At 34.2% G+C, this 27,106-nt stretch overlaps 1 protein-coding gene across 5 annotated transcripts in view; it reads right to left on the bottom strand.

Moving 5' to 3' along the window:
- Window positions 1–1,272: 1,272 nt before the first annotated feature.
- The window catches only part of FER (FER tyrosine kinase), a 325,332-nt gene continuing 299,498 nt past the window's right edge, over window positions 1,273–27,106 (bottom strand). For 2 of the 5 annotated variants that reach the window (XM_074201064.1, XM_074201065.1), the window contains 2 exons: window positions 24,688–24,810; window positions 14,236–18,686 (listed from right to left, as the gene is read on the bottom strand). In XM_074201064.1, coding sequence (XP_074057165.1) covers window positions 18,544–18,686; window positions 24,688–24,810 — 266 coding nt within the window. In that variant the 3' untranslated portion in view covers window positions 14,236–18,543. Of the gene's footprint in view, window positions 18,687–24,687; window positions 24,811–27,106 lie in introns of all 5 variants that reach the window. The other 3 variants (XM_074201067.1, XM_074201068.1, XM_074201066.1) reach the window with 3 other exon arrangements.

Raw genomic sequence — 27,106 nt, 5'->3', positions numbered from 1 at the left:
TCTAACTTTCCACCATGACTGTTCTCTCCAAAATTACTAGTGATCTCTTAACTGCCAAATGCAATGACTTTTTTCTCAATCCTTATTTCCTTTGATGACTCTGCAGTACTGGGCATTGTTGATTATCCTCTTCTTTATACTTGGTTTTCCCTAGGTTTTGGGAACACCACTCATTCCTGGTTCTTCACTTACCTATCTGACCTTCCTCAGTCTCCTCTGTGTGATCCTACATCATGCACACTAACCATAGATTTAGCCCGATCAGGGTTTTGTTTTGGGTCTTCTCCATCTATATGACTTCATTTGATGATCTTATCAGGTATTTAATGTATTTAATTATCATCTCTATGCTGATGATTCTCCAGTTTACCTATGCCAAACTGGATGATCATAGACATCTTAAAACAAGTATTTCTAAAACAGAACTCTTTTCACTTAAACTGTTCCCTCTTTTTAATTTCTCTATTACTGTAGAAAGAAATATCACCCTCCTAAATCCTCAGGTTCACAATGTGAGGTAATGAGTCTTCATTATCTCTTTCCCATCATATCCAACCTGTTGCCAAGGCCTGTCAAGTTCACCTCTTCAACACCTCTCAAATATGTCCTCCTGAAACACTTAGTGTAGGCCTTTATCATCTCATATCTTTATTATTGTAAAAGCATGCCAGTGGGTTGGTCTGCCTCAACTCTTTCCCCACTCTAATCCACCCTTAATTTTGTCACTAAAATGTTATTTTCTAAAGTTCAAATTCAACCACATCACCATTTCCCCAATAAACTCCAGGGGCTTCGTCTTGTTTCCAAAATCAAATACAAAATGTTCTGTTTGGCATTCAAAGTCATTTAAAATCTGTCCTTCTCCTAACTTTCCAGTTTTCCTTTCTTCAGTCCAATGGCACTGGCTTTCTGGCTGTTCCATTATCAAGATATTTCATATTGGGCATTTTCTCTGGCTTGTCCCTAGCCTAATTCTAGGCTTCCCCTCCTTAATTGTCTGACTTCCCTTAATTTTCCACTAAAATCCTATGCCTAATTAGACACTCCTGAACCTCCCTTAGTGTCTTCCCTGTTAATTCCTATTTATGTTGTATATAACTTGTTTGTATATATGGACTTACATGCTGTTTTCCCCACTAGACTGTGAGTTCTGTGAAAGGAAGGACTATATTTTGCCTCTTTTTGTATCTCCACTGCTTAGTACAGTGCCTGAAACAAAGTAGATTTTTAATAAGTATTTATTGATGGATTGTTCCATATACCTTCTCCCTTTTATGAGAAGGCTGCAATGAGTTCTCTACCTCCTTTTCTTCTCTCTCTCTTCAACCTTATCACTCAACCCAAACTGTTCTCTCTAAAGTTTCTAAGAATTTCTTAATTGCTAAAACTAGTGACCCTTTCTCAATCTTCATTATACTTGGCTTCTCTTTAACCTTCAACATTTTCCATCATCTTTTTCTTGCTACTCTTTTAATTTTAATGACACAACTCTCTCCTGGTTCTCTTCCTATTCCCCAGATACCCCTTCTCAGTCTCTTTTTTGCTGGATCTTCATCTAAGTCCTGCCTGCCAACTGTGGAGTTACTCAATACTTTGTCCTGGGTCCTCTTCTTTTTTCTTTCTATATTATTTCACTTGGTGATCTCAACTCCCATGCATTCAATTATTATCTCTATGCTGATGATTCTCAAATCTATTTATCTAACTCCACTGTCTTTGTTGACTTTCAGATTTATATGTCCAACTGTCTACTTGAAATCTGGAGAGAACCAGCAACTACCCAGTCACCTAAGTAAATAACCTAGGTGTCATTTTTAATTCTTCTCTTTCTCCAATACCTAATCTGTTGCTAAGGTCAGTTGTTTCTTCCTTTCAGAACATCTCTTAATATACCCGCTTCTCTCTTCTGATATCGTCACCACCTTGGTACCTGCCCTCATCACTTCAAGTTACATTATTACTATAATCTACTGGTTGGTGTTCCTTTCCCAAATATCTCCCATTTCCAATCTATCCTTTACTTAGCTTTCAAAGTGATTTTCCTAAAGTGTAGATCTGTCTGCCTATGTTATTCCTCAATCAATAAATGCCAGTGGTTCCTTATTATCTCTAGCCCTTTATAAGATGCTTCTTACATCTTACACTCCATCCCATCACTGTCTTCTGTGATCCAATGGCACTGGCCCCCTTGATGTTCTACTCCATCTCCTGATTTGGAGACTTTTCACTGGTTGGCTGTTTATTCTCTCCATCATTTTCACCTTTGATTTTTTCTGAATTCCTTTAAGTCTCACTTAAAATCTCATCTACAAGAAACTTTTCCTGAACTCCTTTTATTCTAGGGCCTTCTCTATGTTGATTATCTCCAATTTATCCTAAAATTTATCTTATTTATACAAAATTATTTGCATTTTGTCTAACCCATTGGACTATGAGGCCATTGAGAGCAGGACCTCTCCCTGATTGTAGTCTATCTCTAAGTATATTGTCTGGCTCATAGCAGGTGCTGAATAAACATATTTATTAAATGACTCATCTTGAAGATCATCTAGTCCAATTTTTTTTACAAAAGGTCAAGAACTAGAAAACTGAAATAATTTAATTGTGGAAGGGGTCTGGTAACTTTGCAGTTCTGGTGGTGCCTAAATGCATGTATAGAGCCTTGTTATTTTAATGAAAAACTTAATTGGGTATTTTAAATGGCTTCCTGGACAGTTTATGTATATACTTTTTCAATTTCTTTAACTCATTTCCCTCTTTTTTGCTCCTTTGGCACCAAATCACCAAGTATTACAACATGATTCCCCTTGAAAGATCAGAATTTAGCAGTATAAGGGACATTTATTTAATTTTCATTCTGTTTTTTTGCCAGAAAATTTTTTTCCTAAATCTTAACCTCTTACTTTTAAAAAGAATTTTCTATTTCCCCTTTTTCTTATACTGAGTTTCCTGGTTTCAGGAAAGATGCACCGCAGATCAAACTAGACAGCCCATCTACCACTTTATAGTCAGTGCTTTAATTTAATCGCTCCTTTAATGTTTCTTCTTAAGAGGCACCATAATAACGTGTTTTCTTAACTGCTGCTTCCAGCATTTAATTTTCAGTTGCAGGATCAGTCTCTTTGCCCTTCTCAGCACCTTTTCCCCAGAGTAATCAACTATTCCAGTGTTTTATCTACCCACAGAAAAATACCCTATCTCTCATCTCTCCGAAGATCACCCAATCTCATTAATTCCATAAAACTACTGTTCAGTAATATTCTTCAGGCAACTGGCAGGAGACCAATGGACCTTGAACCCAAAATTGCCTGCCCTGGAATACTGTACCCTATATTACTATTTAGTAGTATTTAACCATTCTTCTGAGATTTCATGCTGGCTGCTGCTAAATATTATACAGCTCCAGCATTTGGGGAAGAAAAATGTGTTTGCAGGACATTAAGCAAGCACAGATTATTAACCATAGGTAGTATGCTATTAGAAAAACTCCTGTGCAAGCAGGTGATGACTTCCTTTCCTCAGCACTATGATATCACTTTGATTCAGTCAATTTTCAAAGTAAAACATCCAGTAGCAGCATTTCTCCAGGAATATATTTGCCAGAAAATAAGATGGCTTAAGGAGAAGAATTTACTTGCATATAAATGCAAACCAGTTTCAATTGTATTGGCTTCTGATTGGAAAAAAACTTACCTTTATGTAGGGAGATCTGGGGGTTAGAATGGTAAAAATCAAGGAAGAAGTCCATTTGAAGGAATAATGGATGTTTGTGTGTGTGTGTGTGTGTGTGTGTGTGTGTGTGTGCATGTGTGTGAATGTGTATACCTACATATCACTTGGATACCCATATAAAACTAGTCAAATTGAAATGTTTGGGAGTGATTGTAATTTTATTATTGGGGGTGTTTAAATTTTTGTACTGAAGGAGAAATAGACTTAAAAATAGCCAAATATTTGTTTTTTTATTACCTTTTGGAAAATCTTATAATAGATGGATTTTTATGTAAGCTGAAATGCAAATAGAGAGCATCACCAATCCATGGCCACTGTGCCACTGCTACAGGAAGTTTTCTACCAGAGCTACAGTACTCCAAAAGAGAGCAAATCAGAGCAGGCAATTCCATTAAGCAGAGAAGGCTGGAGTATTCTTTATCCACATACAGGCTAGTCTTTATTTTATTTGTAAATATCTTCTGGTAAGCCTTCAAGGTGCTATGTTCCCACACTAAGAGCATCCATTCTAAGAGAATATGGGCTAAAAGTTAATGTGGAAATCCTGACAAGGGAAGGAGCAGATTTTGTGGCAGGAAGGCTGAAAGCTGGGGAGGAAAGCAAAAGATTAAATACTTCATGAGTCATCCTGTGATATGAAGAAGATGTGATCTATGCTTAGGAACCTCTAGCTACTGTTATTTTAACAAGATGATTTATCCTCAGTAAGGTAGGTAAACACCTGCTTGTCTTCTATCATAGGATGAAGGGAACTAAACAGCTGTTTTGGGATGCTGTTTTGTCTATTGATTCACTAAAGTCTTAGAAAGGATATTTTTGTTAAAAGGAAATCTACTCTTACTACGCTAAGCACATGTTCAAAATAGAATTAGCTTAGAAAGTCCCCCTGGAAAATGACTAGTCAATACTTTAAATCTTCACAAGGATCAATGAATTCTTGCTGTAGTGGCAGTGGCAGTGGTGGTTGTGGTGGTGGTAAGTAGTGGCGATATTCATTTCTCTATAACTTTAATATTTAGAAAATGTTTTTCTTACCATCCTGTGAGACAGTATTCTTACAAGCTTCATTTTTACAGAAAAAGGAAATTGAGACAAATGAAATGTCTAAATCATAAAATTGTAGAAATATGCAACCTCCCAAAATTTTCTCCCTCTGGAGATAATGAGATACTCATCAAGAAGCAAACCATTTTCTACATGACCCCTTTACAAAGACAAAATAAATGAATAAATATATTTTTACCTAAGGAACCATGAGATAAATTTCTTCTGAAATTTAGTGCTTTGAAGATTTTATTTTTCTAGATGAATTTGTGTATTTTTTTCAGTCAGACAATGAGAACTATATAATCAATCATCAATGTACCCCATTTAAAATGATAAAATGCTATTAATAGATAACCAGGTAAGAGAATATCTCAATCAATTCATCAAAGGCTTTAAATGAAGGAGGGGAAAAACTCCTTGATCAAGTTCCTGATATTGCAGATGTGGGATAAGATAAGGAACATTGATTCCTGAGTCTTAGTCTTTCTTTCCCCCTCTCCCTCAACTTTAGAACTTCAGGGGTTCAGAGGACTTTTCACTTTCCTTTCGTATTGTCATCACAATGTTCCTGAATTAGCTTAGAGTAGTGCCTACATCAGGAACCAAGGACAGACTAGAAGTAAAGTAAAGGTTAGAACAGCTTCACTATACTCAAGGAGAATACCTTGAAGGCTATAGCAAAATAACCTTGTGGAGTTGAATTTACCTCTTTGCTACATATGACATCTAAACTTGAGCCCATTTTTCCTAGGATTCAATGTACTTGTGTAAGAATGAGTCAAAAACATTTAGGGGAATATTTTGTAACCACGTTTCTTATTTTATAGGGCAACTAGTGGTATAGTGGATAGAACACTGGGATTGGGTTCAAGATGACTCATCTTTATGAGTTTCAATCAGGTCTCAGACACTAGCTGTGTGACTCTAGGTGAGTTGCTTAAACTTTTTTTTTTAAAATCAGTTCCTTATCTATAAAATGATCTGGAGAAAGAAATGGCAAACCATTCCAGTAAATTTGCCAAGAAACCCCCCCCACCCCCAAAAGGGGTCAAGATGAATCAGAAATGACTGCAATGAATCAACAACTTTGTATTTTATAATTTTATTAAACACTCCTTTCTAAAAGCCAATTAAATCTGACTAATTAATAATCAACTGAAACTCATGGTGAAAAGACATTGTTAGAGGGTTTCTGAGGGATAGCACTAGATAATCATCTACAATTCCTTCGGGGCTGCTCCTAGGACTTTGAAGGGATAGTTGGTTAAACCCTGGGGATTAAGGGACTGACAATGTAAATCAGGGTTGGGATAGTCACCTCATGGGATATGCTATATCCTTGTTTCCAGTTTTTCTTCAGTTGCTAGGGTATTTACAACTAAATCATTGTCCTCTATTAGTAATTCATCACAGATGTCTGACATCTGTTTAGTCCAAAAGATTATCATAGAGTGCATGAAGAATAGGTATTGTCTGATTTCATTCTTTTATTTTATAGATGAAAGATTCTACTCAGGCCCAGAAAGTGAGGATACTTGGTCAGGTGAGCATAAATGTCAGAACCTGGATCCAAGCCCAGGTTGTTCAGCTCCCTCTCTTCTGCTGCTCTCTCAGGTGCTATACTTACCACTTAACATTCTTTCAGTAAGACATTTTATTTTTATTTTTTTTTAAATAAAGTGTCCTTAGGGGAGGCTAGGTGGTGTAGTGTATAAAGCACCGGCCCTGGAGTCAGGAGTACCTGGGTTCAAATCCAGTCTCAGACACTTGATAATAACCTAGCTGTGTGGCCTTAGGCAAGCCACTTAACCCCGTTTGCCTTACCAAAAAAAAAAATAAAAAAAAGAGTGTCCTATTTTCCATATTTCTTATTGAATGACTTCCAATTGCTTTGGGGAGGGGATGGGAGATAAATTCTAAAAACAACAGTTCTTCCTGCCCTCCTCCCCTCCACCCACTCCCCTAACCAGCAGCAAGGATTACTGAATGCCTTCCTACTATACATATATAGATACAGATATGTGTATATATATCCTGGGGCACATCTCTTGTTTCAGCTGATGAAAAGGAGTAAAGCAAGAGAATGGAGAAAAAGTAGGGTTTGAGAAATTATTGACAATATTTTCTTTTGGTTTCCCTTTCTCAAAGTACTTTCCAGGTTTCTATAATGTAGTAGAAGCCTAGTAATGAACTGAACTTGGAGAATTTGAGAAAAAGAAAATTGGTGCTTTCCAAGCTGGCTAGTTCCATTTGGCTGATTAAAATGAAAAAGAATAGTGAAAGACCCTCTCTTCCATCCTCTATCCACATACTTCTTTCCCACCCTCAGGCCCATTCTCTTATCTCTATCAAGAAATCTAACAAAGTGTATCACTGCTGGGGTGAAGAGTGATAGTGGACATGAAACTAGTTTCTGATTTGCTGAATCACAGGAAACCATCTGTTTTGAGTCCATCAGACTACATGCCTGTATTGAACTGAACAAATCCCTCCTTTCATCAAGGCAAATTCATTCCAAGTTTGCTTATCAGAGCCCAACTGTTCTGTATTACATAATCTTCACATGCAGGATTTAAAGGGGCCGTGCTAATTCTGAGGAATAGCATATTGAGGGTGGGTGTCCAAGAAAGGATAGGGCAGGGTATGTTCACCAGCATATTAGAACAAAAGGCTTGTAATGTGGGAGATCTTGGAAGTGAAAAGCAATCCAGCTTAAATGAATCATAGATCTTAAAGAGATTTCTGTGGCTTTTACTCCACCTAAGCAAGGAAACAATTGAACCTTTCAGAAAGAAGGGAATTAATGTCAGTTGTTGAAAATTTGCACATGTGACACAACCATCTTCTACTTTTGTCTTGCAAGGAAGAAGGTTAGAGAATGGTACCTTTGGAAATGACTTCCCAGTATAGTTTTTCTATTAAACGTTTGGCTTTTATATCAGTCGTTAACCTCTAACATGTTATATTTCATTGTTTTAATGATGATTTAGTATTCTATATTACTTAAATATCCTATGGTACCATATGCTGAAACAGCAAGACTGCGAAAGTAAAATTTATAGGGTTTTTTTTAACCTTCTATCTTGAGATAGGGGAACTTCAGAAGCTTTAGTTTGGATAATTAAGTGACAAATTTGGATTGCAACATGGCTTAGTATGTTGAAACCGTATTAAAAACAGAAACGCCAGAGTTCAATATTCTGATAATTTTGAATAGATTGGGGCCATTGGGTAACTTTTCTGAGACTCAGTTTTCTCATCTATAAAATCAGAATAGTAACATAAATACTTCACAGGGTTTTTTGGAGGCTCTAATGAGAAACTGTAAACAAAGCACTGTAGAATGTCAGTTGTATAGTTTTACAGGAACAAAAGAGAATTGAGGTAAGGTAGAGTCAAAAGTTATATAGATGACTTATGGATTAGTTTTGGTGAACAGGAGGAGCAATGTAGTTAGCTTCACAACCAATAAACATGTGGCTGAAGGCTCAAAGAGTGAGAGTAATGTGGGGAAGAGTGCTAGGGTGGAGGAGGAAGTAGGAGAATGACACTATCTAGGATGTCATATGAAAGGCAAAAATGAACTGTGGATCTCAAACAGAAGACAATGTTAGAAAGGTTACTGACTTGTTGACTAAAGGGTACATGGAAGTCAAGCTCTTTTCCTGACTGTTTTACTAGTTTAGTTCAAACAACTGTGACTAGTTGCTTTTGGCTGGCAGACTTCAATGCTCTTCCAACATATCAACCTTTTCCACTGTTTTACTTTTTTTTCCAAACTGATCTTGTTATGAAACAAAATACTGACAAATGACTGATGCATGCAAGAAATTAGATGGAATTCCACTTCACTCCTCATTTTTTAAATACAGCAAACAATAATTAGATCTACAAGCAACAAACACATACCTATCAGAACTCATAATCTTAATTACAGTAGAGTGAAAGCTTATATTTTTTCAATGAACTATTACATCCTTCAGTCAGGTTACCAGAGGAATCTCCCTTTTCTTTTCTTTTCTTTTCCTCAGTGCACATTTATCCAGAAAAGTTGAGAGAAATAAAATCACAATGTAAGATTAATGGTATATGATGAAGTTTGCTACAAATAGTTTGCATTTATTATAAGAATACAGCAAAAGGATCTATAGATCCATTAGTGGTGATTGGTCCATTTGAAGAGGAAAAAAAGACTTCTAAGAAATGATAGTTTACAGAAACAATAAACTCCCATTTTAAAGAAAATCAGGAAAATAAAAATACTGTTTTAGCTGATATTCAGAATATTTCTTATGAATGTAAAAACTGATAAATAATACAAATCTGTGTTATAATGATAAAGGACAACTTATACCTGCTTTACATCCTTAAGTATCATTCATTTTCATATATTTTTTGTTTGTTTTTGTTTTTTTAGGTTTTTGCAAGGCAAATGGGATTAAGTGGCTTGCCCAAGGCCACACAGCTAGGTAATTAAGTGTCTGAGACCGGATTTGAACCCAGGTACTCCTGACTCCAGGGCCGGTGCTTTATCCACTTCGCCACCTAGCCCCCCCACCCATATCGTTTTAAAGAGCCAAATGAACCTAATAAAACATTGTCTTGTCACATTTGCTGAAAAAGCACCTATTTCCAGTGTTCAATATTATCTGCTTCACAAATATACTATTTTTAAAACAACAAAAATGTATTAAGGGTGCTTTACCTGTCCTTAAGCTCAGGGGAACATACTTTTGTCACAAAGTAGAGAAAAACACATGGAACCTTTAACTGCATTTAAAAGTCATAAGCCATAATGGAACTTTTATCCTCAAGGTTGGGGGATAGACAAAAGGTGGATGGCACATACGCTGACCACATACCTCAGGCTTTCTATCTTCTACAGAGAAATAAGTAAATAAAACAGAATAGAAAAATCCTCCTTCCATACTCATTATTCATGAGCCTATCCAGGACCTTCTCTTTCCTGATGGGAGTGGCACATTAATAACTTGAAGGTACATTTTGTACTTTTACACTTCACTTCATAGTTCAGTGGACTAAAAAAAGGGACCATCTACAATGTGACTTAGTGTCTTCAAAATACATATATATTTTCTAATTCTAGTTTTATCAGAGCCTTAGTATTTTAAGAGTGTTTACTAGATTTTCAAAACAAAAACAAAAACTACATATTATAATCATGTTATCTAATTTTATAATTACCAAATGTAAAGATATCTGACTGAAGAACTTATTTTCATGTTAACCTTTAATAGCTTGCATCAAATTCAGATATATGGAAATAATTAAAATGTTTTTGATGATTGTATTCATATAGTTATTCATTAAATCAGTGGGACTGGGATAAATAACATTTTTGCATTGGGGTTCACTAAAATTGAATAAATGGAAGCTCATTGTTATTACTGAATCTGAAATGGCACCTTCTGTTTTTGATTTAAAATCATCTGATATACTGATTGTACATTACCAACTAAACATAATAGAATTGACCATTTTAATAGTAATACCACAAGTGTGAAGATTTTGTTAAAAACTCATACAATATTAATATACAAAGGTATATTTTCAGCATACCAAAGATGTAAGCCATTGGAGCATCCTGGGTGCAGTTATGGAAAACAAATAAACTTCTGCTGGAAATGGTCTTTTGGCCGTCCTTGATGCAAGGTAATTAAAACCATAAGGAGCCAGGACTTAACCAATGCTATTATAGTCTAGGGAATGGTATCATGAGGAAAATAATTAGTTATGCTAGATGGCTCAGGGCACCTCACCAGCTAGCATTTCAAACAACAGTCTGAAATTTCTTAACACCAGACAGGTAAATTTACATTGGATTCAATCTATTATTTAGAAAATTAAGTTCCCAATCAGTGTTCTTCTACTCTCACACCTATCTCCATTCAAGGATTAGTTTGTAGTGCTGGCAGACATATTCAGGAAGATCTTATTACAAAGGCTCATGGAAATTACAAGCTTTAAATAGAACAAGTTGTTCTTGTGCCCTTGGCTAGCTAGCTTCAGGTGTCTGACTTTACATTAATGACTTATTTATGAGCATGCATAGCGAATCGTGTTTTTCTTTTAAAAAGATTTTTGAGGACTCAAAAATGAAACTCATGAGGATATGAATATTTAGTGAAAAAACCATTAATCAATGGTTTAGGGTCTTGAATAACTTTTGACAATACTAATGTAACATATCTCAAACCATTTGAACTGTGAATTCTTTGTAGTTTGTGTTTTCAGTTATGTTATTCAGCATCATTCCTTTCTTATGATTCTTTTATTTCTTGTAAGGTTCTGATGGCATGTCTGGACTAATGGCCCAATTTTTGTCATAATGCTTCCACTTGGAAAGTATGAAACCATTTTCATAGTCTGTCATGATCTTTGAAGTTGCCCTCCATTCCTTTCCACCTTCCCATCCTCTCTCACCTCCATCTTCCTTTATTATCAGAGAACACAACACCTGCTTTCCCAGTTTTTCTATCTAGAAACTATTTTGGATGAAATGATACATCTTGTCACTTTTAACTGAGTTGTAGTTTATGATATTTTGCTTCTTTGGAGACCAGGAATATTTTGGTTTGGAGAATTCAGTCACAGTATTTTAACTGAGTAATATTTCAAAATGATATTTCCTCATTTGCAATTCTAAGTAAGTCTACTTGCCTTGTAGTTAAAGCTGTATGTGTTGCTATCACTCCTGAAGTCACAGAAAAGCCTTCACAGTTCTACCAAATGACTGACTGCAGAGATGGCATTAAACATTTATTAACCAGGAAAGGTATGCTAAGATGAAAACACCACTGAAAATACTGAGTAGGAAAGGGATGTGACCTGGGAATAAACCTTCTATGATAGTTTTAGGCAACTATTTTTTTTTTTTTATTTTTAGTGATTTAGAATTTTAGTCAGGTTAGTCTTCTGGCCAAAGGAAATCACAAAGGAGAGCTCCTCAGACTACACTAATCCAAGGCGATTTATGCTTCTTCCTCCTTCATTTTGCACTATTATAAAAGCTTTTATGTTTATATCTCTTTGTATTCATGTCCTATTTCCCCAATTAGATTATAAACTTAAATTTAAGTCCCATTGGACCTTGAACATAATAAATGCTTTATACACTATAATTGAATTTGATTTAAAAAACATTTAAATGCCTATTGTATGCAAGGTAGTATATTGAATACTGGGAATACAGAGATTGATAAATTGATAGATTGACAGCTACTAGTAAGAAAGGGACCTTCTGAGGAACAGAGGGGAAAAAACTTCACAATAGGCACTGTATTAAGATTAGCCCTTGGGGCAACAAGGTGGTACAGTGGATAGTGCACCAGGACTGGAGTCAGGAGGATCTGGGTTCAAATCTAACCTCTGCACTTAATAATTGCCTAGTTTTGTGACCTTGGGCAAGTCACTTAATCCCATTGCCTTAAATAAATTTTTTTTAAAAAAAAGATTAGCCCTACTTGTTCAACAAGGCAGGAGATGTTAAAAATCTTGAAAGGAAAATATTATTTACTAAGGATCAAGATGAAAGCCAGAAGACAAACCAGAGAAATCAGAACTTAGTATAGTACCTCTCATACAGATCTTCCATATTGTATCCTTTATTACATCAATGTCACTGTTGTAACTTAAAATGTTTTACTCCAACACATAATACTATAGAAAAAATTTGGTTAAAGACACTTCCAATGTAAGTCTCAAATTCTTCCATAGCTCTAAGAATTTGGTTTGAGTTCTGTGTGTTCAAAGAAGACTTTTGAAGGAAAATCTGATCTTTTTATGTATCTGAATGCTTTGATTTCTACAGGTTTTTTGTTTTATTTTTAAAGAAGAAATGTCATATTGGGGTTGATTCCTTATCAGAAATAAAGATACCCAAAAACCTTCTTAACTTTAATATGAACCAAAAATAGAGGAACCTTAGTAGAGAGAGGGAGGGGCTTAGAGTTTGGGGCACAAGTTAAAATTCCACCTTAGACTCTAATTGACTGTGTGATTCTGGGCAAACCCCTTAACCTCTGTGCTTTAGGTAACTGTCTTGCTTGTTTCCTCCTGTATAAATCAGAGAGCAGTATAGGTTAAAAAAATGAGATAAATCAAATTCAAAGGATTGAATATTTTATCACAAGCCCTATGGAAAGCAGAAAGAAAATCAGATCTGAATGAGTCTAATTCCTCCTTCTAAAAATCAATAGCACTTGGAAGTAGAAATGTTTAAGAAATTAGAGATGAAAAGGATAAAACCATCAAGGTTTATGGAGACAAGAGAGATAAGAGAAATAATTCAAAGTGGGAGACTCTTCTGAACTCTCTTTAAATCTGGTTCCCCCCCCCCATTTCATCACTGCATTTATTGACTGAATACTTAAATCTTTGTCATTTATCTAAGTTCTTCTCTCACCCTCCATTTTGACACAAATTTCCTTTTTCATCAGTCATTCTCTTTTTTGCTGCATCATGACAGTCTTTAAGATGCTTCTGTAAGTTTCTGCTGTAAACATTAGTAGCATAAAGAAGTATATACTGCTGCTATCTTGTTTACTAACTGGACAGCAAATCCAGTTAACATAGTGTCTTTTGAAAGCGGGTTATGATCAAATAAGATATAAGTCTGAAACATGAATTGGTTAATAATAGCTAACTGCTTAATATGGATTTCTGAAAAATGAACAGTGGGTCTTTGGTACCCTATAATGTTATTAGAGCTGGGAATGACAGGGCTGGATCTATACTGGAAAATCTATTATACTATACCATGAAAATGATCTCATGGGTTTTAGAATTAACATTATTTCTGGAATCCACAATATTATTCTAGTCACAGATGAAAGTCCTCTAGCTGATGGCCACATAGTGGTAAGTGACCTATTTTGCTTCCTTTGGTCCCAGTGGTCAATGGTACTGATTCCTTGTGGCTTTTCTATTTTTGGTAGTTTTATATTTCTTGTGGTACCTGCAGGGTTATATCATCTTGGAATGAATAACTCTTTCTTGCCTCCTTTTGCCTTTGTAGCAAGATATTCTTTTTACTTTTTAGTTAACAGACATACAGCAAAGTGAGCCTATTATTTCTGTGTAGTTTAAAATGACCACAAATATATTACAGAATGCTTAATTTCTGCATTAGAGTAACAGTATGGTTTTGAAGGGAACAAAATATTCCCTTTAACTGATTTAGGTCTATGATATATATATTGTGAATCCTTTTTAGTTATAATTATCTTCAGTTACAACATGTTTTGTTTTATGAAGAAATTTATTAGTCTCATAAATTTTTTTTATCAATATTTCCTTCAAGAATACTCTGGACTGGGAAGTTTTCAAATATTTCCTTTGCAGAAAGAAATAAATTATTTTAGTTCTCCAAAGAATCTAATATTTAGATTATAGATTAAACTAAACTAGCTAAAATTGAGGAAAAGAAAAAATTAGATTTAAATACAAAAAAACCTTTGGTGTTTTAGAAACATGTAATCAATAATAAAAAAAGCGACAACTTCATTTAAATAGCAAACTTTTATATTGAATCAAAAGTATGTAACAGAAACCATTTGTATATTGAAAATTTCTCACTTCACTCATTAGTAAGATACTAATATGGAAATATTGATTATAGCTCCTGGTCACACTGTTGTTCTATTTCACAACATATACTTTGCAAAAGGGTATGATTTCTTAAAGATTAAAGACTCCATGACACTAACTCTATTCATAAGTTCTATTTAAATTAGTACAGTGGTGAAGTGTATGGAGGTGTATATGTATGGAATGGAGTAAACAATACTTTTCCTGAAACATTTTTAATTAATCTTATTGTGATGGGAATGTGGTCATAAAGAGTTCACACAAAAGTCTTAGTAACACATCTGAAAATTCATAAAAACTAAACTTAAATAGGTGAGCTACTCCTTTAGAAATAACAGTGATATATATGATCTGGAAATGAATTGTTTCCTTATTATTTCTTCTGCACTCATCTAACTTCAAGGTCCTTGTAGGGAAGGCATGAATTTTCAATGCTTCCCCCCACCACCACCACCATAAACAGCCTAAAAAGAGTGTACTTAAATAAGAATTTGGTGACATATAATATTCGTGGTGTTAGCCAAAACTACATATACAACTATTTGTTAGTTGAAACACAGCTTAAGTTTCATAGGGAAAAAAAAAATCACATGGCTTAAAGGAAATTCAAAACTATTTCAATTTCTAAATATTTTGAGGCTTTTCCAAAATAAAATTTACTTTTTTTTACTTTTACTTTTAAGCTGTAAAATTTTTTAAACTGTGGAATTTAGATGGTATAAAAATGCAATATTTTTCTTTCAGCTCAAATCCCACACTGGTCTTTAAACAGAGCATTTTAATATTATTGTACTTGTGAAATTGTTTTTAAAATTGGAGAATGTCTTATCTAGGCTAGATTTACAAAAGATAAATGATGAGACCTTCATTAGAAGATTTCTGGAAGAGTTGAAAAAAGTCCATGTTTTTGAAAGTTCAAATAAAACCTGGTAATTGCTTCTTTCCAACCTCCATAAACAGAAAGGAATATATTGCCTTAGGGCTATAAGTGTCAACTCCACAGAATCCCTAATCCATTTTTTTTGTATGCTGCTATTATTTGGCATTCTAGGAATTCTTTGGCTGATAAATTATTGGTTACTTAAACAATTTTTTTAAAAAAAGATCCATTAAGGTGTCTAAATGGGAGAATGCAAGTCAGAGAACACTTAATTTTGTTGTACTTCCAGTAATTAGGAGTAAATCCAAGGAATTATATAAAGATCTGTACCAAAAAAAAAAAAAGTTTATGTCCAACCCTTAGTTAATCCAGTAATAGCATAAAGTTTTTGAACTGGCAATTACAAATTCAAGAAAAATGAAAAAGCATATTGCAATGCTAACTTGGCCTTACTGAATAAACAAATCACTGTTTTGTGTTCTTCAGTCTTTCATAAACTTGCAAACTAAAAACAGATTTTATAATCATGCTTTTGGTAAGGATTAACCTCTTAAAGCACATATTTCAAAATTTATCAGTGAAAGAAATATTATGTCTCGAATACAACTAAATCTGTGGTACAAAAATGGTTTGCTTAAGTTTTTTAAAATGTATATGTCTATATTGAATTTTATTTTATACAACTGATAAAATCCTGAATGCCCTCCCTAAGAGTTATTGATCTTGAATTGCTTTTTGATGAAGAACAAAATGGAATCTAAATGTTGAAAGTTTTCTCATGTTTTGAAAAGTCTTTTTAATTTAAACAGTTTTACTGTGAATTGCAAATTTTAACAGACTGGATAAGAAAAATATTGATACAACTTTCATGTTGTATTTAAGGATTATACTCCTAATGCTGCTCATAAAATTAAAAACAAAATATTCCCTTTAACTAAGGGATTATCATAAAAGTTTGTTAAATAATGAGTGTATTTTTCCTTTTACAGAAAAAAGAATACTACAAGAGAGGTGATTCTTTGGGGGAATTATGACCAGTAGGAGAAAATACTACCAGTCAGTCTTTGTGAACTGTTATACTCTACACTACCTCCATGCCATATACCACATCAAAGAATGAGAAAGGAACTTATGATTGGGAAGAAATAGAGGACTTGGAAATGAAACATGGTTCTTCTCTTGGGAGATCTGGGACAAGTCACTTCATCTATAAAATGAGGGGGCTGGACTCGATCTACAAGATGCCTCCTGATTAAATTCTGGTATCCTAAAAAAGTACTGTTGGTATATTTCTTTATTTGAATATTTTCTGTTCATTGCTTAGCACAGATTTATGTGATAGCAACAAAATGCTCAGTTTATTTACATCATTTGATTGAACTGAAAAGAAAAACTGAAACATTTTTTCATTTGCCACAACATAAATCATTAAGAGTAAATTGATTATGTTTTCACTTTAGCTTAAATGTAGTAATCAGTATGTGTAAAAGATACTTTACAGGAAGACTAGAATGATAAACACAGGGCATTTTCTCTTCAATATCATTTCTTTCATTCTTTAAAATTCTGCAGTTGGTTCTTGTGCAAGAATAGGCACCAAACATTTTCCAAGGGCAGGGAAAATCTTGTTTTCCTTTTTTTAAAGTGAAATAGAACCAAATAGAATTGAAGACTATCTAAAACAAAGCAAATCACAAGGAACAGATTTTGGTAGGTTCCAAAGTTTATCATGCCAACATTTTCTCCTGACCACAATTACTGCCATTTCCCACCCCTCCTAGTGTGTGCATGTACACTAAACATACACAGACACACAGATACACAGACACAGACACACAGACACACACACACTTATTCTGAGGAGTATTTGAGGTCATCTAGATAATTCCAAATCAAATGAGTGATAACTAATTGGATGGAGAAAAAGGCAAAGGAACTTCTTGTGTCCCAGTCTTAACTCTGTACCAACTGTATGCATACACTTGAGTATCTCCAAAACATGGTCTTCTTCTTGTCTGCTAATTTCTGGCTGCCAGTGTGACTAGTGATCATGGTATGGGGCAGAAGAGATTGCACTCACAAAAGCTTTTCTCTTCATAGTATTATATTTTTTGGTAGCCTCTGAATTTGTATTATGCTCCTCAGTCATATGTCTGTGGACTAAAATTATGAAATCTCAAAAGCTGGAATAGTTGGTTGACTGGAAGCAAGTTGTGGGATGCTTTTGTCAAGGCTGAAGAGACCAAGAAGAAAACAATCTGTAATCTTTGTGGAAATAAGTTTTGTGGTTTCTTCAGAAATGAAGTTCTTGCTGAGAACGAAATCTATGAGGAAATGACACATTTTTGTGGCCCCTTTATAACAGTTTAGATTGTAACACTAAAAGGGTTAGGTAGGAAAAAAACTTAGAAAGTACAGGGCCTTATAAACCAATTTTATATTTCCTTTTCATTCACCAATTTCATCACTCCTACAAGAATGCTTTATTTTGGGTCAATTTTCTTCAGAGACATTCTTCCTGTTGATAGCAGCTCTTCATAGATTAATTCAAAAGCAAACACTTAAACTCTGGCTTAAGTTCTCAAAGGAAATTATATGCAAAGGTTTCTGAATTTCAACCTTAGTGATAAAATGAGTGTGGTGACTCAAATGTATTGATTACTAAACTATTTAAGAAAAAAGTCAAAATATTTTCAAATGCAAAATGTAGTAGTGTATTATTTTTTAAAGAAGACATTTTAGCATTTTCAAACCTTGTCAAGTGAAGTGATGCCAGCTATTAAGAAAATAGAAGTTTGGGAAAATATTCTAAAAATACAATATTGCCTCAGTCATTGCCAAGATTATGATGGAATGTGTCTGCCAACTTGGCACCACCAATTAAGATATAGCACCAATGTATTAGGTCTCTGGGACTTAAGGCAGAAAACTATGAATTGAGCTCTAACTATGAACTGAGCAATTATTATCAATTAATCCATGTCAAACAGAAAGCATCCATGGTCCCTTACATTTATAGGCTGTGCTTTTCTAAGGATGATTGCCAGGTACAGCAGAAGAGCTGTGATTGGCTAAGCAGCACTTAGCAGAAGAGTCAATTCCTTTCAATGTATACATCTAGGACATTTTCAAATTGGCACATTAAAAAACCCAATTAATTTTTAAAAAGTAAGTCTAGACTATTGCAGGTAATTGAGTATAAACTCATTTTGTATGAGGGAGAAATATTACTTTTCTGGGAAACAAAGTCCTGTAGGTAGTGTCTGGCTTCATCCCTATGTCACTTTTTTCTTGATGGCAGCTAGCTCCTTCTGAAGTTCGATAAACTTGGGGCGATTTTCAGGTTTGTAGTCCCAACACCTCAGCATTATTTTATAAATTTCTTCAGGACACTTCTGAGGAGCTGACATCCGGTATCCTAAAGGCCCAAAAAAGAAGGAAAGGTAGTTTAGAATATTAGTAAAAGGGAATAAATGTTGACTCTAGGTCTTCCTTTACAAGATTGGTACAACTTTAAAACTTTAATTGTTTAGATTTTTGATGTAATAGAAAGAGTTCTACAGATGGCAAGTGAAGGCCATGGAATTCTTTCTTCATTTGTACTTCAATTCTGCAACCCAGAATGTATTTCACTATCTCAGTTAAAGGTGACATATTTTGTTTGTCTTAGGGCCTGAAATACTAATATTTTATATGAAACACTGTAATGTAATATGCCTAAACTAAAACAAAATCTTCCTTCAAAGACATTCACATATTGTTTCAACTACATCCTACAATCAGACTAGTAAAATTTATAAATGAAGACTTCTATGAGTCATTGTTGAATGAAAAATAACAATTAAAATGAGCAAGATTCTTCTACATCCTGGGAAAAAAGTAATTTGAAAATTCCTACTTCTAAAGATGTTCTTATTTGTGATTCTTGTTTCCTTTTGTGAATTTTATAAAACTGTTTCAAAAACCTCTTTCTTTTGTATTCTTTGAAAAAAAATTTTTGCCACTCTATCTCTAATCCTCTATCTCCCTACCAACATCCCACTGAAATAGAAAAACAGAAGCCTTGTAATAAATATGTGTAGTCAAAAATTAAAAAAATAAAAACCAAAATATCTCAAATTGATTGGGTCAAAAAATGTATGTCTTGTATCTCATATTGCATGCTAACACTGTTAGTATACTTTATCTTTGGTCTTCAGGAAATACATCATTTAATTGATGGGTTTTAAGTCTTTCTTTTTATTATTATTATTATTACTTTTTGAGTAGTATCTTTACTTTTTCAACCATATGCACATGTATATTTGTTCTTATTATGTACATTATTCTCTTGGTTTTGCTCCTGCTCAGCATCAGATCCTGTAATCCATTCCATGCTTCTCTAGAATCCCAACATTTATGTTTTCTTATAGAACAATATTCCATAGCATTCATGTACCACAACTTCTTTAGACATTCCTCAATTGATGGACATTTCTCAATTTCCAATTCTCTTCTACTACAAAAAGAGCTTCTATGAATATTTTGAAACATGTGGGACTTTTTCCTTTTTTTATGATTTCTCTAGAATTGGAATTGCTGGGGGTCAAAGAGAATGAACATTTTTATTACTCTTTGGGCATAGTTCCATATTGCTCTCCAGAATAGCTGGATCCATTCACAACTCTACCAGTAATGCATTAATATCCTAAGCCTCCCCAAACCTCTCCAATATTGATCATTTTCCCTTTTCTCATCTTGGCCAATCTGATAGGTGTGAGGTGATACTGCATAGTTCTTTTAATTTGCATTTCTCTAATTAATAATGATTTGGAGCATTTTTTTCATATGACTATATAGCTTTAATTTCTTCATTTGAAAACTGTCTATTCATATCCTTTGACCATTTATCAACTGGGGAATGACTTATAACCTTTGAAATTTGTTGTCATTCTCTATATATTTTAGAAATGAGACCCTTCCTAGTTGTGAAGATTGTTTCTCAGATTTCTGCCTCAGCACTGATTTTATTAGTGCAACCCCTTTTTAATTTAATATAGTCAAAATCATTCATTTTATAGTTTATAATGTACTCTAATTCTTGTTTGGTCATAAATTTATCCCCTTTTCATAGGTCTGATAGAATATTGCTTGGTCTATTAATTTATCTGTTGTGTCACCCTTTATGTCTAAATCCTGTACTCAATTTGACCTTATTTTTGGTATAGAGTGTGAGATGTGGGTCTATGCCTAGTTTTTGCCATACTATTTTCCAGTTTTCACAACAAATTTTGTCAAATAGTGAGTTCTTATTCTAGAAGCTAATGTCTTTGGGTTTGTCAAATGGTGCTTTATAGTATAGTTTTGGATCTAGTAGAGCTAGGCCACCTTCCTTTAGATCTTTTTCATCAATTCCCTTGCTATTTTTGACCTTTTGTTGCTCCAGGTGAATTTTGTTACTATTTTTTTTCTAGCTTGGTAAAGTAGTTATTTGGTAGTTTGGTATGGCACTGAATAAGAAACTTAAGTTGTGTAGAATTGTCATTTTTATTATTTTAGCTTGACCTAACCATGAGCAATTGACATTTTTTCCAATTATTTGGATCTGACTTTATTTGAGTGAGAAGTACTTTATAATTCCATTCATAAAGTTTCTGGGTTTGTCTTGGGAGGTAGATTCCCAAGTATTTAATGTTGTCTGTGGTTACTTTAAACAGAATTTCTCTTTCTACTTCTTACTCTTGGGCTTTGTTGTTCCTATATAGAAATGCTGATGATTTATGTGCGTTTATTTTATATCCTGCTTGTTTATCAAATTTGTTAATTGTTTCAAGGAGTTTTGCATTGATTTTTTTCAGGTTTTTAAAGTATAGCATCATATCATCTGCAAAGAGTGAAAGCTTTGCTTCCTCAATTCCAATTCGGATTTTCTTCAATTTATTTTTCTTCCCTTATTGCTACAGCTAGCATTTCTAATACTATATTGAATAATGGTGATAATGGGATTCCTTGTTTCACATGTCTTTCAAAGTTATTTTTTGTTTATAAGGATGTTATTGTATAAATAGTTTTCCTGGTTCTGCTCAACACTCTATAAGTCATCTGATGCTTCCCAGGATTCTATGAAACTGAACTTTAATAGTTTTTTACAGCACAATAATATTCCATAATATTCATGTGTCATAATTTATTTAGCCATTCCACAATTTAAGGATATTTCCTTAGTGTACAGTGTTTTGCCATTCTGAGTAAAAGTAGGAGGCAAGATGAGAGACAGAGACACACAGAAGAGAGAGAGAGAGAGAGAGAGAGACAGAGAGACAGACAGACACAGGGAGAGAATCAGAGAGAAAGAGAGGTAGAATAGCCTTGAGGAGAGAAAAGGTTTGAAAAATCTTTTGAGGGGAGTAAGATAAAAAATTAAGGAGGACTAAAAGAATTGCCTTGCTATACTAAAGACTGGGTTGAGGTTTTAGAACATGAATATATAAATTATTTCTCCTTGACTTATTTTCCAATTCAGTTGCTCTTGTTACCTTACATTTGTTTTACTAATTCTTGTGTCTAGGAGCCATAAGATTTTTTTGGCTCAATTCTCATTTTCAGGATATTCGCTACTTTGCAAGAATTTTCTGTCTACACAGAGGTTTTCATTTTTCACAATTGTTTCCTTTAGAGTTTTCAAAATGATTTTATCTATTATCTCATTTCTAATTGCCCAATGTAGCAAATTCATTTTTTTTTGCCTGAGGGAAGTTTTGGTTTCACTTTTCCCTTTCTTCTGATTTTACCTCTTGATCCATTGTATTTAGTATCCTCTTTTATTTAATGACATTTCTAGCCTCAATTCCTAGATTGGTAATTTGTGTCAGGCTCTTCCCTTTCCTGAACTCCTGAATGGGATGGTCCTCTGTGGTCCAGATTCCTATTTCCTAGCTCTTGGTACTGGCTTGCAAATCATGTCCCTCCTCTGCCTCCCTACCAATCCTCCAAAGTGTTTGTATTCAGGATCTTCAGGGTTAAAGAGCTGTAGTCTTTTGATCCCCTCCCAGGAAGAATTCTGGGGGTTTCCAGTCTGTTTGACTAGTGTATATTCTAGCTTCCCTGATGAGGCCCAGTACCCAAATCTGCAGGTTTCTGGTTGCCTTTTCATGCAAGCTTGTATTAGGATCAAGATGTTATTTCTTTTTGGATTTCTTCAATATTATTTGATTAGTGCCTTTTTTGGATTTCTCCCCAAATGTCCCCTGCCTCTTACAGCTGTCTCTCCTCTTTTTCCTCCACTTATTTTCTTGTTGCATTTAAGGTATTTGTAGTATGGGTGTGTGTGTGTGTGTGTGTGTGTGTGTGTGTGTGTGTGTGTGTGTGTCTGTGTGTGTGTATGCGTGTGCATGCACACTCAGACATGCACTTGTACATGCAAATAAAATTGAAGTTCATGAGATGAATACTTCTCCCACTCTTATTTTTGAATGTGATCTTTTGGAAACACCTTGATAATGAGAAATAGTAAGTTCTTCCCTACCCAGAATATTACTTTTTTCTTCTCAAAACCCCAACAAACAATAAAAATCATACCTGAGCCTTATTTGCTCTGCACCATGCCACAGAAATAATTTTATACTGGAAGCTCCTTTGACCCCTAGAATAGTTCTCAATTTGGAGTACTCTCTATTTCTAAGGTCTCACCTTATGAACGTCCAATTTAAAGAGGAGGGCTAGGCCAAAAATGTCCATGTGGCTAAGTCATTTATCCCCCTTGAGGATTTATTTACACTTTCAGAGGTGTTATTTTCTTCTGGTTTGACAATCTTGGCTTCTTCTAACCTAGAGTATTTCTTCAACATATTCGATGCTTGATTCTGTTTACAAGGTCCCTAGCTTTAGGACCTTGTTCTAGGACCAGATTTTATCCCCTCTTTCAAGACTTTGGAATTTTTCTTTATACCTGTTTTATTATTAAAGTAACATTTCTGCTGTTTGACTTAAGTGTAGGTTTTCAGTGTAGATTCTTCATATTTTCTCTCTTTAAGTTTAAAGTAAATCCTTAACTTACACTCCTTAGTTTACCTCATCTGCATTTAAGAATGAAGTTGTTTCTTATGATTTCTCTGTATTGATTGGTAACATATTGTGTAACTTTGATCTAAAGACAGTATGGTTCAAAAAAACATTAAGTCCTTGCCTATAAAAGATAAGATCTGCTTCCAATTTTTAAAAATGATATAGTAGTTTCACATGATAAAAGCATTCATGCCTTCAGTCTATTTTATGTGTACTCTTGTTTTACCTCTTCAGTGGTCAATATCATCTATATCAAAGACTTTTCTAGAAGGTAGGGTATTGGTAATTTCTGATTTATTCCAAGGTATTTTGCCTTCTTGTGGTCCAAGAACAAGATTCAGGACTACTTACTCTCCTGTCTGTAGTGTCAAACTGATAATCATAACAGTTCCAAGCAGGGTCAGTTTGCAACACATGACTCATTTCTTAGATTCATAGAAGCAGTTATATCACATTGATTGTAGTGGTACTACCAGGACCAAGATGGATATGTTCATGGCATATTTCGGGATTTACAGCTTAACATAGTGTTCTTAGGGTATATAGAACTCCTAATATATACCATCCTGGATGGCATTGTCTCACTTTGCCAACCTCTTTCCCACTTCTCAACAGGTATTATGGGTTGAACTTTATTAATACAAGCTTTACAAGTATTTTAATATTCAAGAATATTAATATCAAATGAAGTAAAATTTATTTCCTGTGCCAATGGTAAAAGGTAAATCTAGTATTTGTTTTAGAGGTCACTCTTACAGAAAATACATTAATAATGTCAATTCAAAAGACATTTCTTAAATAACACACCTGCTATTTACACTTAGGCATCATAGATAAACAAACAAATGAAAACAGTCCTTGTTCTCAATTACATTATAGTGAGGGGAAGGCATATAGACACAGGGAAGCAAATAAAAAATAAGTAAAAAGTTAAAGAAGCTATCTACCAGGAGCTTTACAATTTTTCTTTGATTTTTTTTGACTTATTTAATGGTCTGGTATTTTGTAATATTTTTTTTAATTTTAAAGAAGAGTACATTTTGTTTGCTCAGTGACCATATTTAAGGTTTCTCTAAAGGTACAAACCACACAGGAATATATGTACCATGATTGTCACCTAGTGACTATCAATCCTGGGATTTTGATTTCCCAAGTTTCTCAAGGAGTGCTACAAAATTCTTCAAAGATCCTCCAAACAGAAAGTAATTGTAATTCTCTTAAAAAAAAAAAGTTGGGAATCGCTGATCTAATCATCTTACCCAGTCTCAACTTTAAAGCCTCATCTTAATTCCTTCCTTCAACAAACTGGGACATTTTTCTCTAACATTTACTTTGTGATTTGGCTGTGAAGATTTCAATACAAATTGCATACTAACCTTGTTCCACTTGCTCCCGGGCATGTTGGTTGGTCATTCCAGGATATGGACAGACTCCTAAACTGAAGGTCTCCCACAAAAGAATACCAAAGCTCCAGACGTCACTTTCAGAACTGTATCTTCCTGGTAGGACAAAAAAGAGAGAGAGAGAGAGAGAGAGAGAGAGAGAGAGAGAGAGAGAGAGAGGGAGGCAGGTGGTCTAAAGAGGGAGGGATTTTTTTTTTTTTAGTTTTTGCAAGGCAATGGGGTTAAGTGGCTTGCCCAAGGCCACACAGCTAGGTAATTATTAAGTGTCTGAGTCTGGATTTGAACTCAGGTACTCCAGAGCCAGTGCTGTATCCACTGCACCACCTAGCCACCCCGGGAACTTTTTAATATAGAAATTTTTACCATTACATTTTATCAAGAGGATAAAAATATCAATATTCCTGCTTCAATTCCAAAGATTTATTTCACAATCTTTAAATAACCAGTATATACATACATACATACATACATACATACATATATATATGTATGTATGTCTCTTTTTCCCTTCAAGAAAAATATTTATCAAGCATGTAAACTCGCTCTTCAAGTGATGTTTGAACATAATGATTATTTCCTATAGAAAATATATAAATTTAGATAAATCAATGCTTGTGAGGACATTCATAATATAGATTTCAGATAATTTGTTTTTGGATTAGATTTTCTTTTCTTTTCCAACTAAAGATATGAACAACTAATTTTTATATTTTATATTTTCTTTATATTAAACTTTCTTTGCTTTTTGTTTTCTTTGATATATATATGTATATAGATATATACATATATATATATATATATATAAATTTCTGTTATTGATTCTTTCATTTGCCAAAAATGGATTTTTTTCTAATATAAATAGAGAAGACATTAACAAAGGAAGCTGATAAAAACAAATTCTTTAAAATACAAGGTACCTACTTCATATCTCTCAGACTGGCCAATATGACCAGAAAGGACAATGATCAATGCTGGAAGGGATGTGGGAAATATGGGACACTACTACATTGTTGGTGGAGCTGTGAACTCATCCAACCTTTCTGGAGAGAAATTTGGAAATATGCCCAAAGGGCAACAAAAATGTGCATACCCTTTGACCCAGCAATACCACTACTGGGTCTATACCCTGAAGAGATGATGAAAAAAGGGTAAAAACATCACTTGTACAAAAATATTTATAGCAGCCCTGTTTGTTGTGGCAAAGAATTGGAAATCAAGTAAATGTCCTTCAACTGGGGAATGGCTTAGCAAACTGTGGTATATGTATGTCATCGAACACTATTGTTCTATTAGAAACCAGGAGGGATGAGAATTCAGGGAAGCCTGGAAGGATTTGCCTGAACTGATGCTGAGCGAGATGAGCCGAAACAGAAAAACATTGTGCACTCTAACAGCAACATGGGGTGATGATCAACCTTGATGGACTTGCTCTTTCCATCAGTGTAACAATCAGGGACAATTTGGAGCTATCTGCAATGGAGAATACCATCTGCATCCAGAGAAAGAATTGTGGAGTCTGGATAAAGACCAAAGACTATTTTCTTCAATTTGGAAAAAAAAAACACAAAATGTTATCTTATTATGTAATTTTACTATCACTTATATTTCATGTTTCTTCCCTAAGGATATGATTTATCTCTCATCACATTCAATTTGGATCAATGTAAACCATGGAAACAATGTAAAGACTGGCAAATTGCCTTCTGTGGGGGGGGTAGGGGGAGGGAAGCAAGATTAGGGAAAAAATTGTAAAACTCAAAATAAATAAAATCTTTGAAAAAAAAGATATAGAGAAGGAAAAAAAATAAAAGGTACTTTGTTTTGTAAAAATATCCTGTTGTAACTGCCTCACTAAATATTATGAGTAAATGAATTTGGAGACAGATGTAGAATTCAAAAGAGAAATTCTTATAAGCAACAATTTAAGAAAATCCTATTTCAATCTCCCAAAGTACTAAGAATCTCAAGGATTTTCACAAGTTACTCAAGTTTTTTTAATTTTAATTTCAAATTAAGGGCCAAAAAGAGTGTTAGTTTGGCTCCACTATTTAGCTAGTGGAATCTTTTAAAATATTTCTTAAATGATTTCCTTCTCTCACATACTTTTCTAGTCCATTTACTGTCATGCTAATATTTATAAATTCAATCCTTCCCCATTTTTGCTTATTTGAAGTGAACCACTCTTTTTCTTCTTCTTTGAAGGCAGTAAAATGATGCAGGGAGTATGTATGAATGGTGTTAAGGGTTCTGACGTTGGTAAGATTTCTGTACACTTATTAAATATCATTTCCAGCTGTGTTAAATTAGCCTCCCTTCTTAGTAGATAGTAATTACAGACAATCATGATACTGTTGGTAGTAAGATTAGTTTTCTTGTCTGTATATCAGCTCTC

This window comes from Macrotis lagotis, chromosome X (genome assembly GCF_037893015.1).
Source record: "Macrotis lagotis isolate mMagLag1 chromosome X, bilby.v1.9.chrom.fasta, whole genome shotgun sequence".
Classification (NCBI taxonomy): domain Eukaryota; kingdom Metazoa; phylum Chordata; class Mammalia; order Peramelemorphia; family Peramelidae; genus Macrotis; species Macrotis lagotis.
The sequence above is the reverse complement of the archived record's forward strand: the minus strand, read 5'-3'. Positions and strand labels throughout refer to the sequence as shown.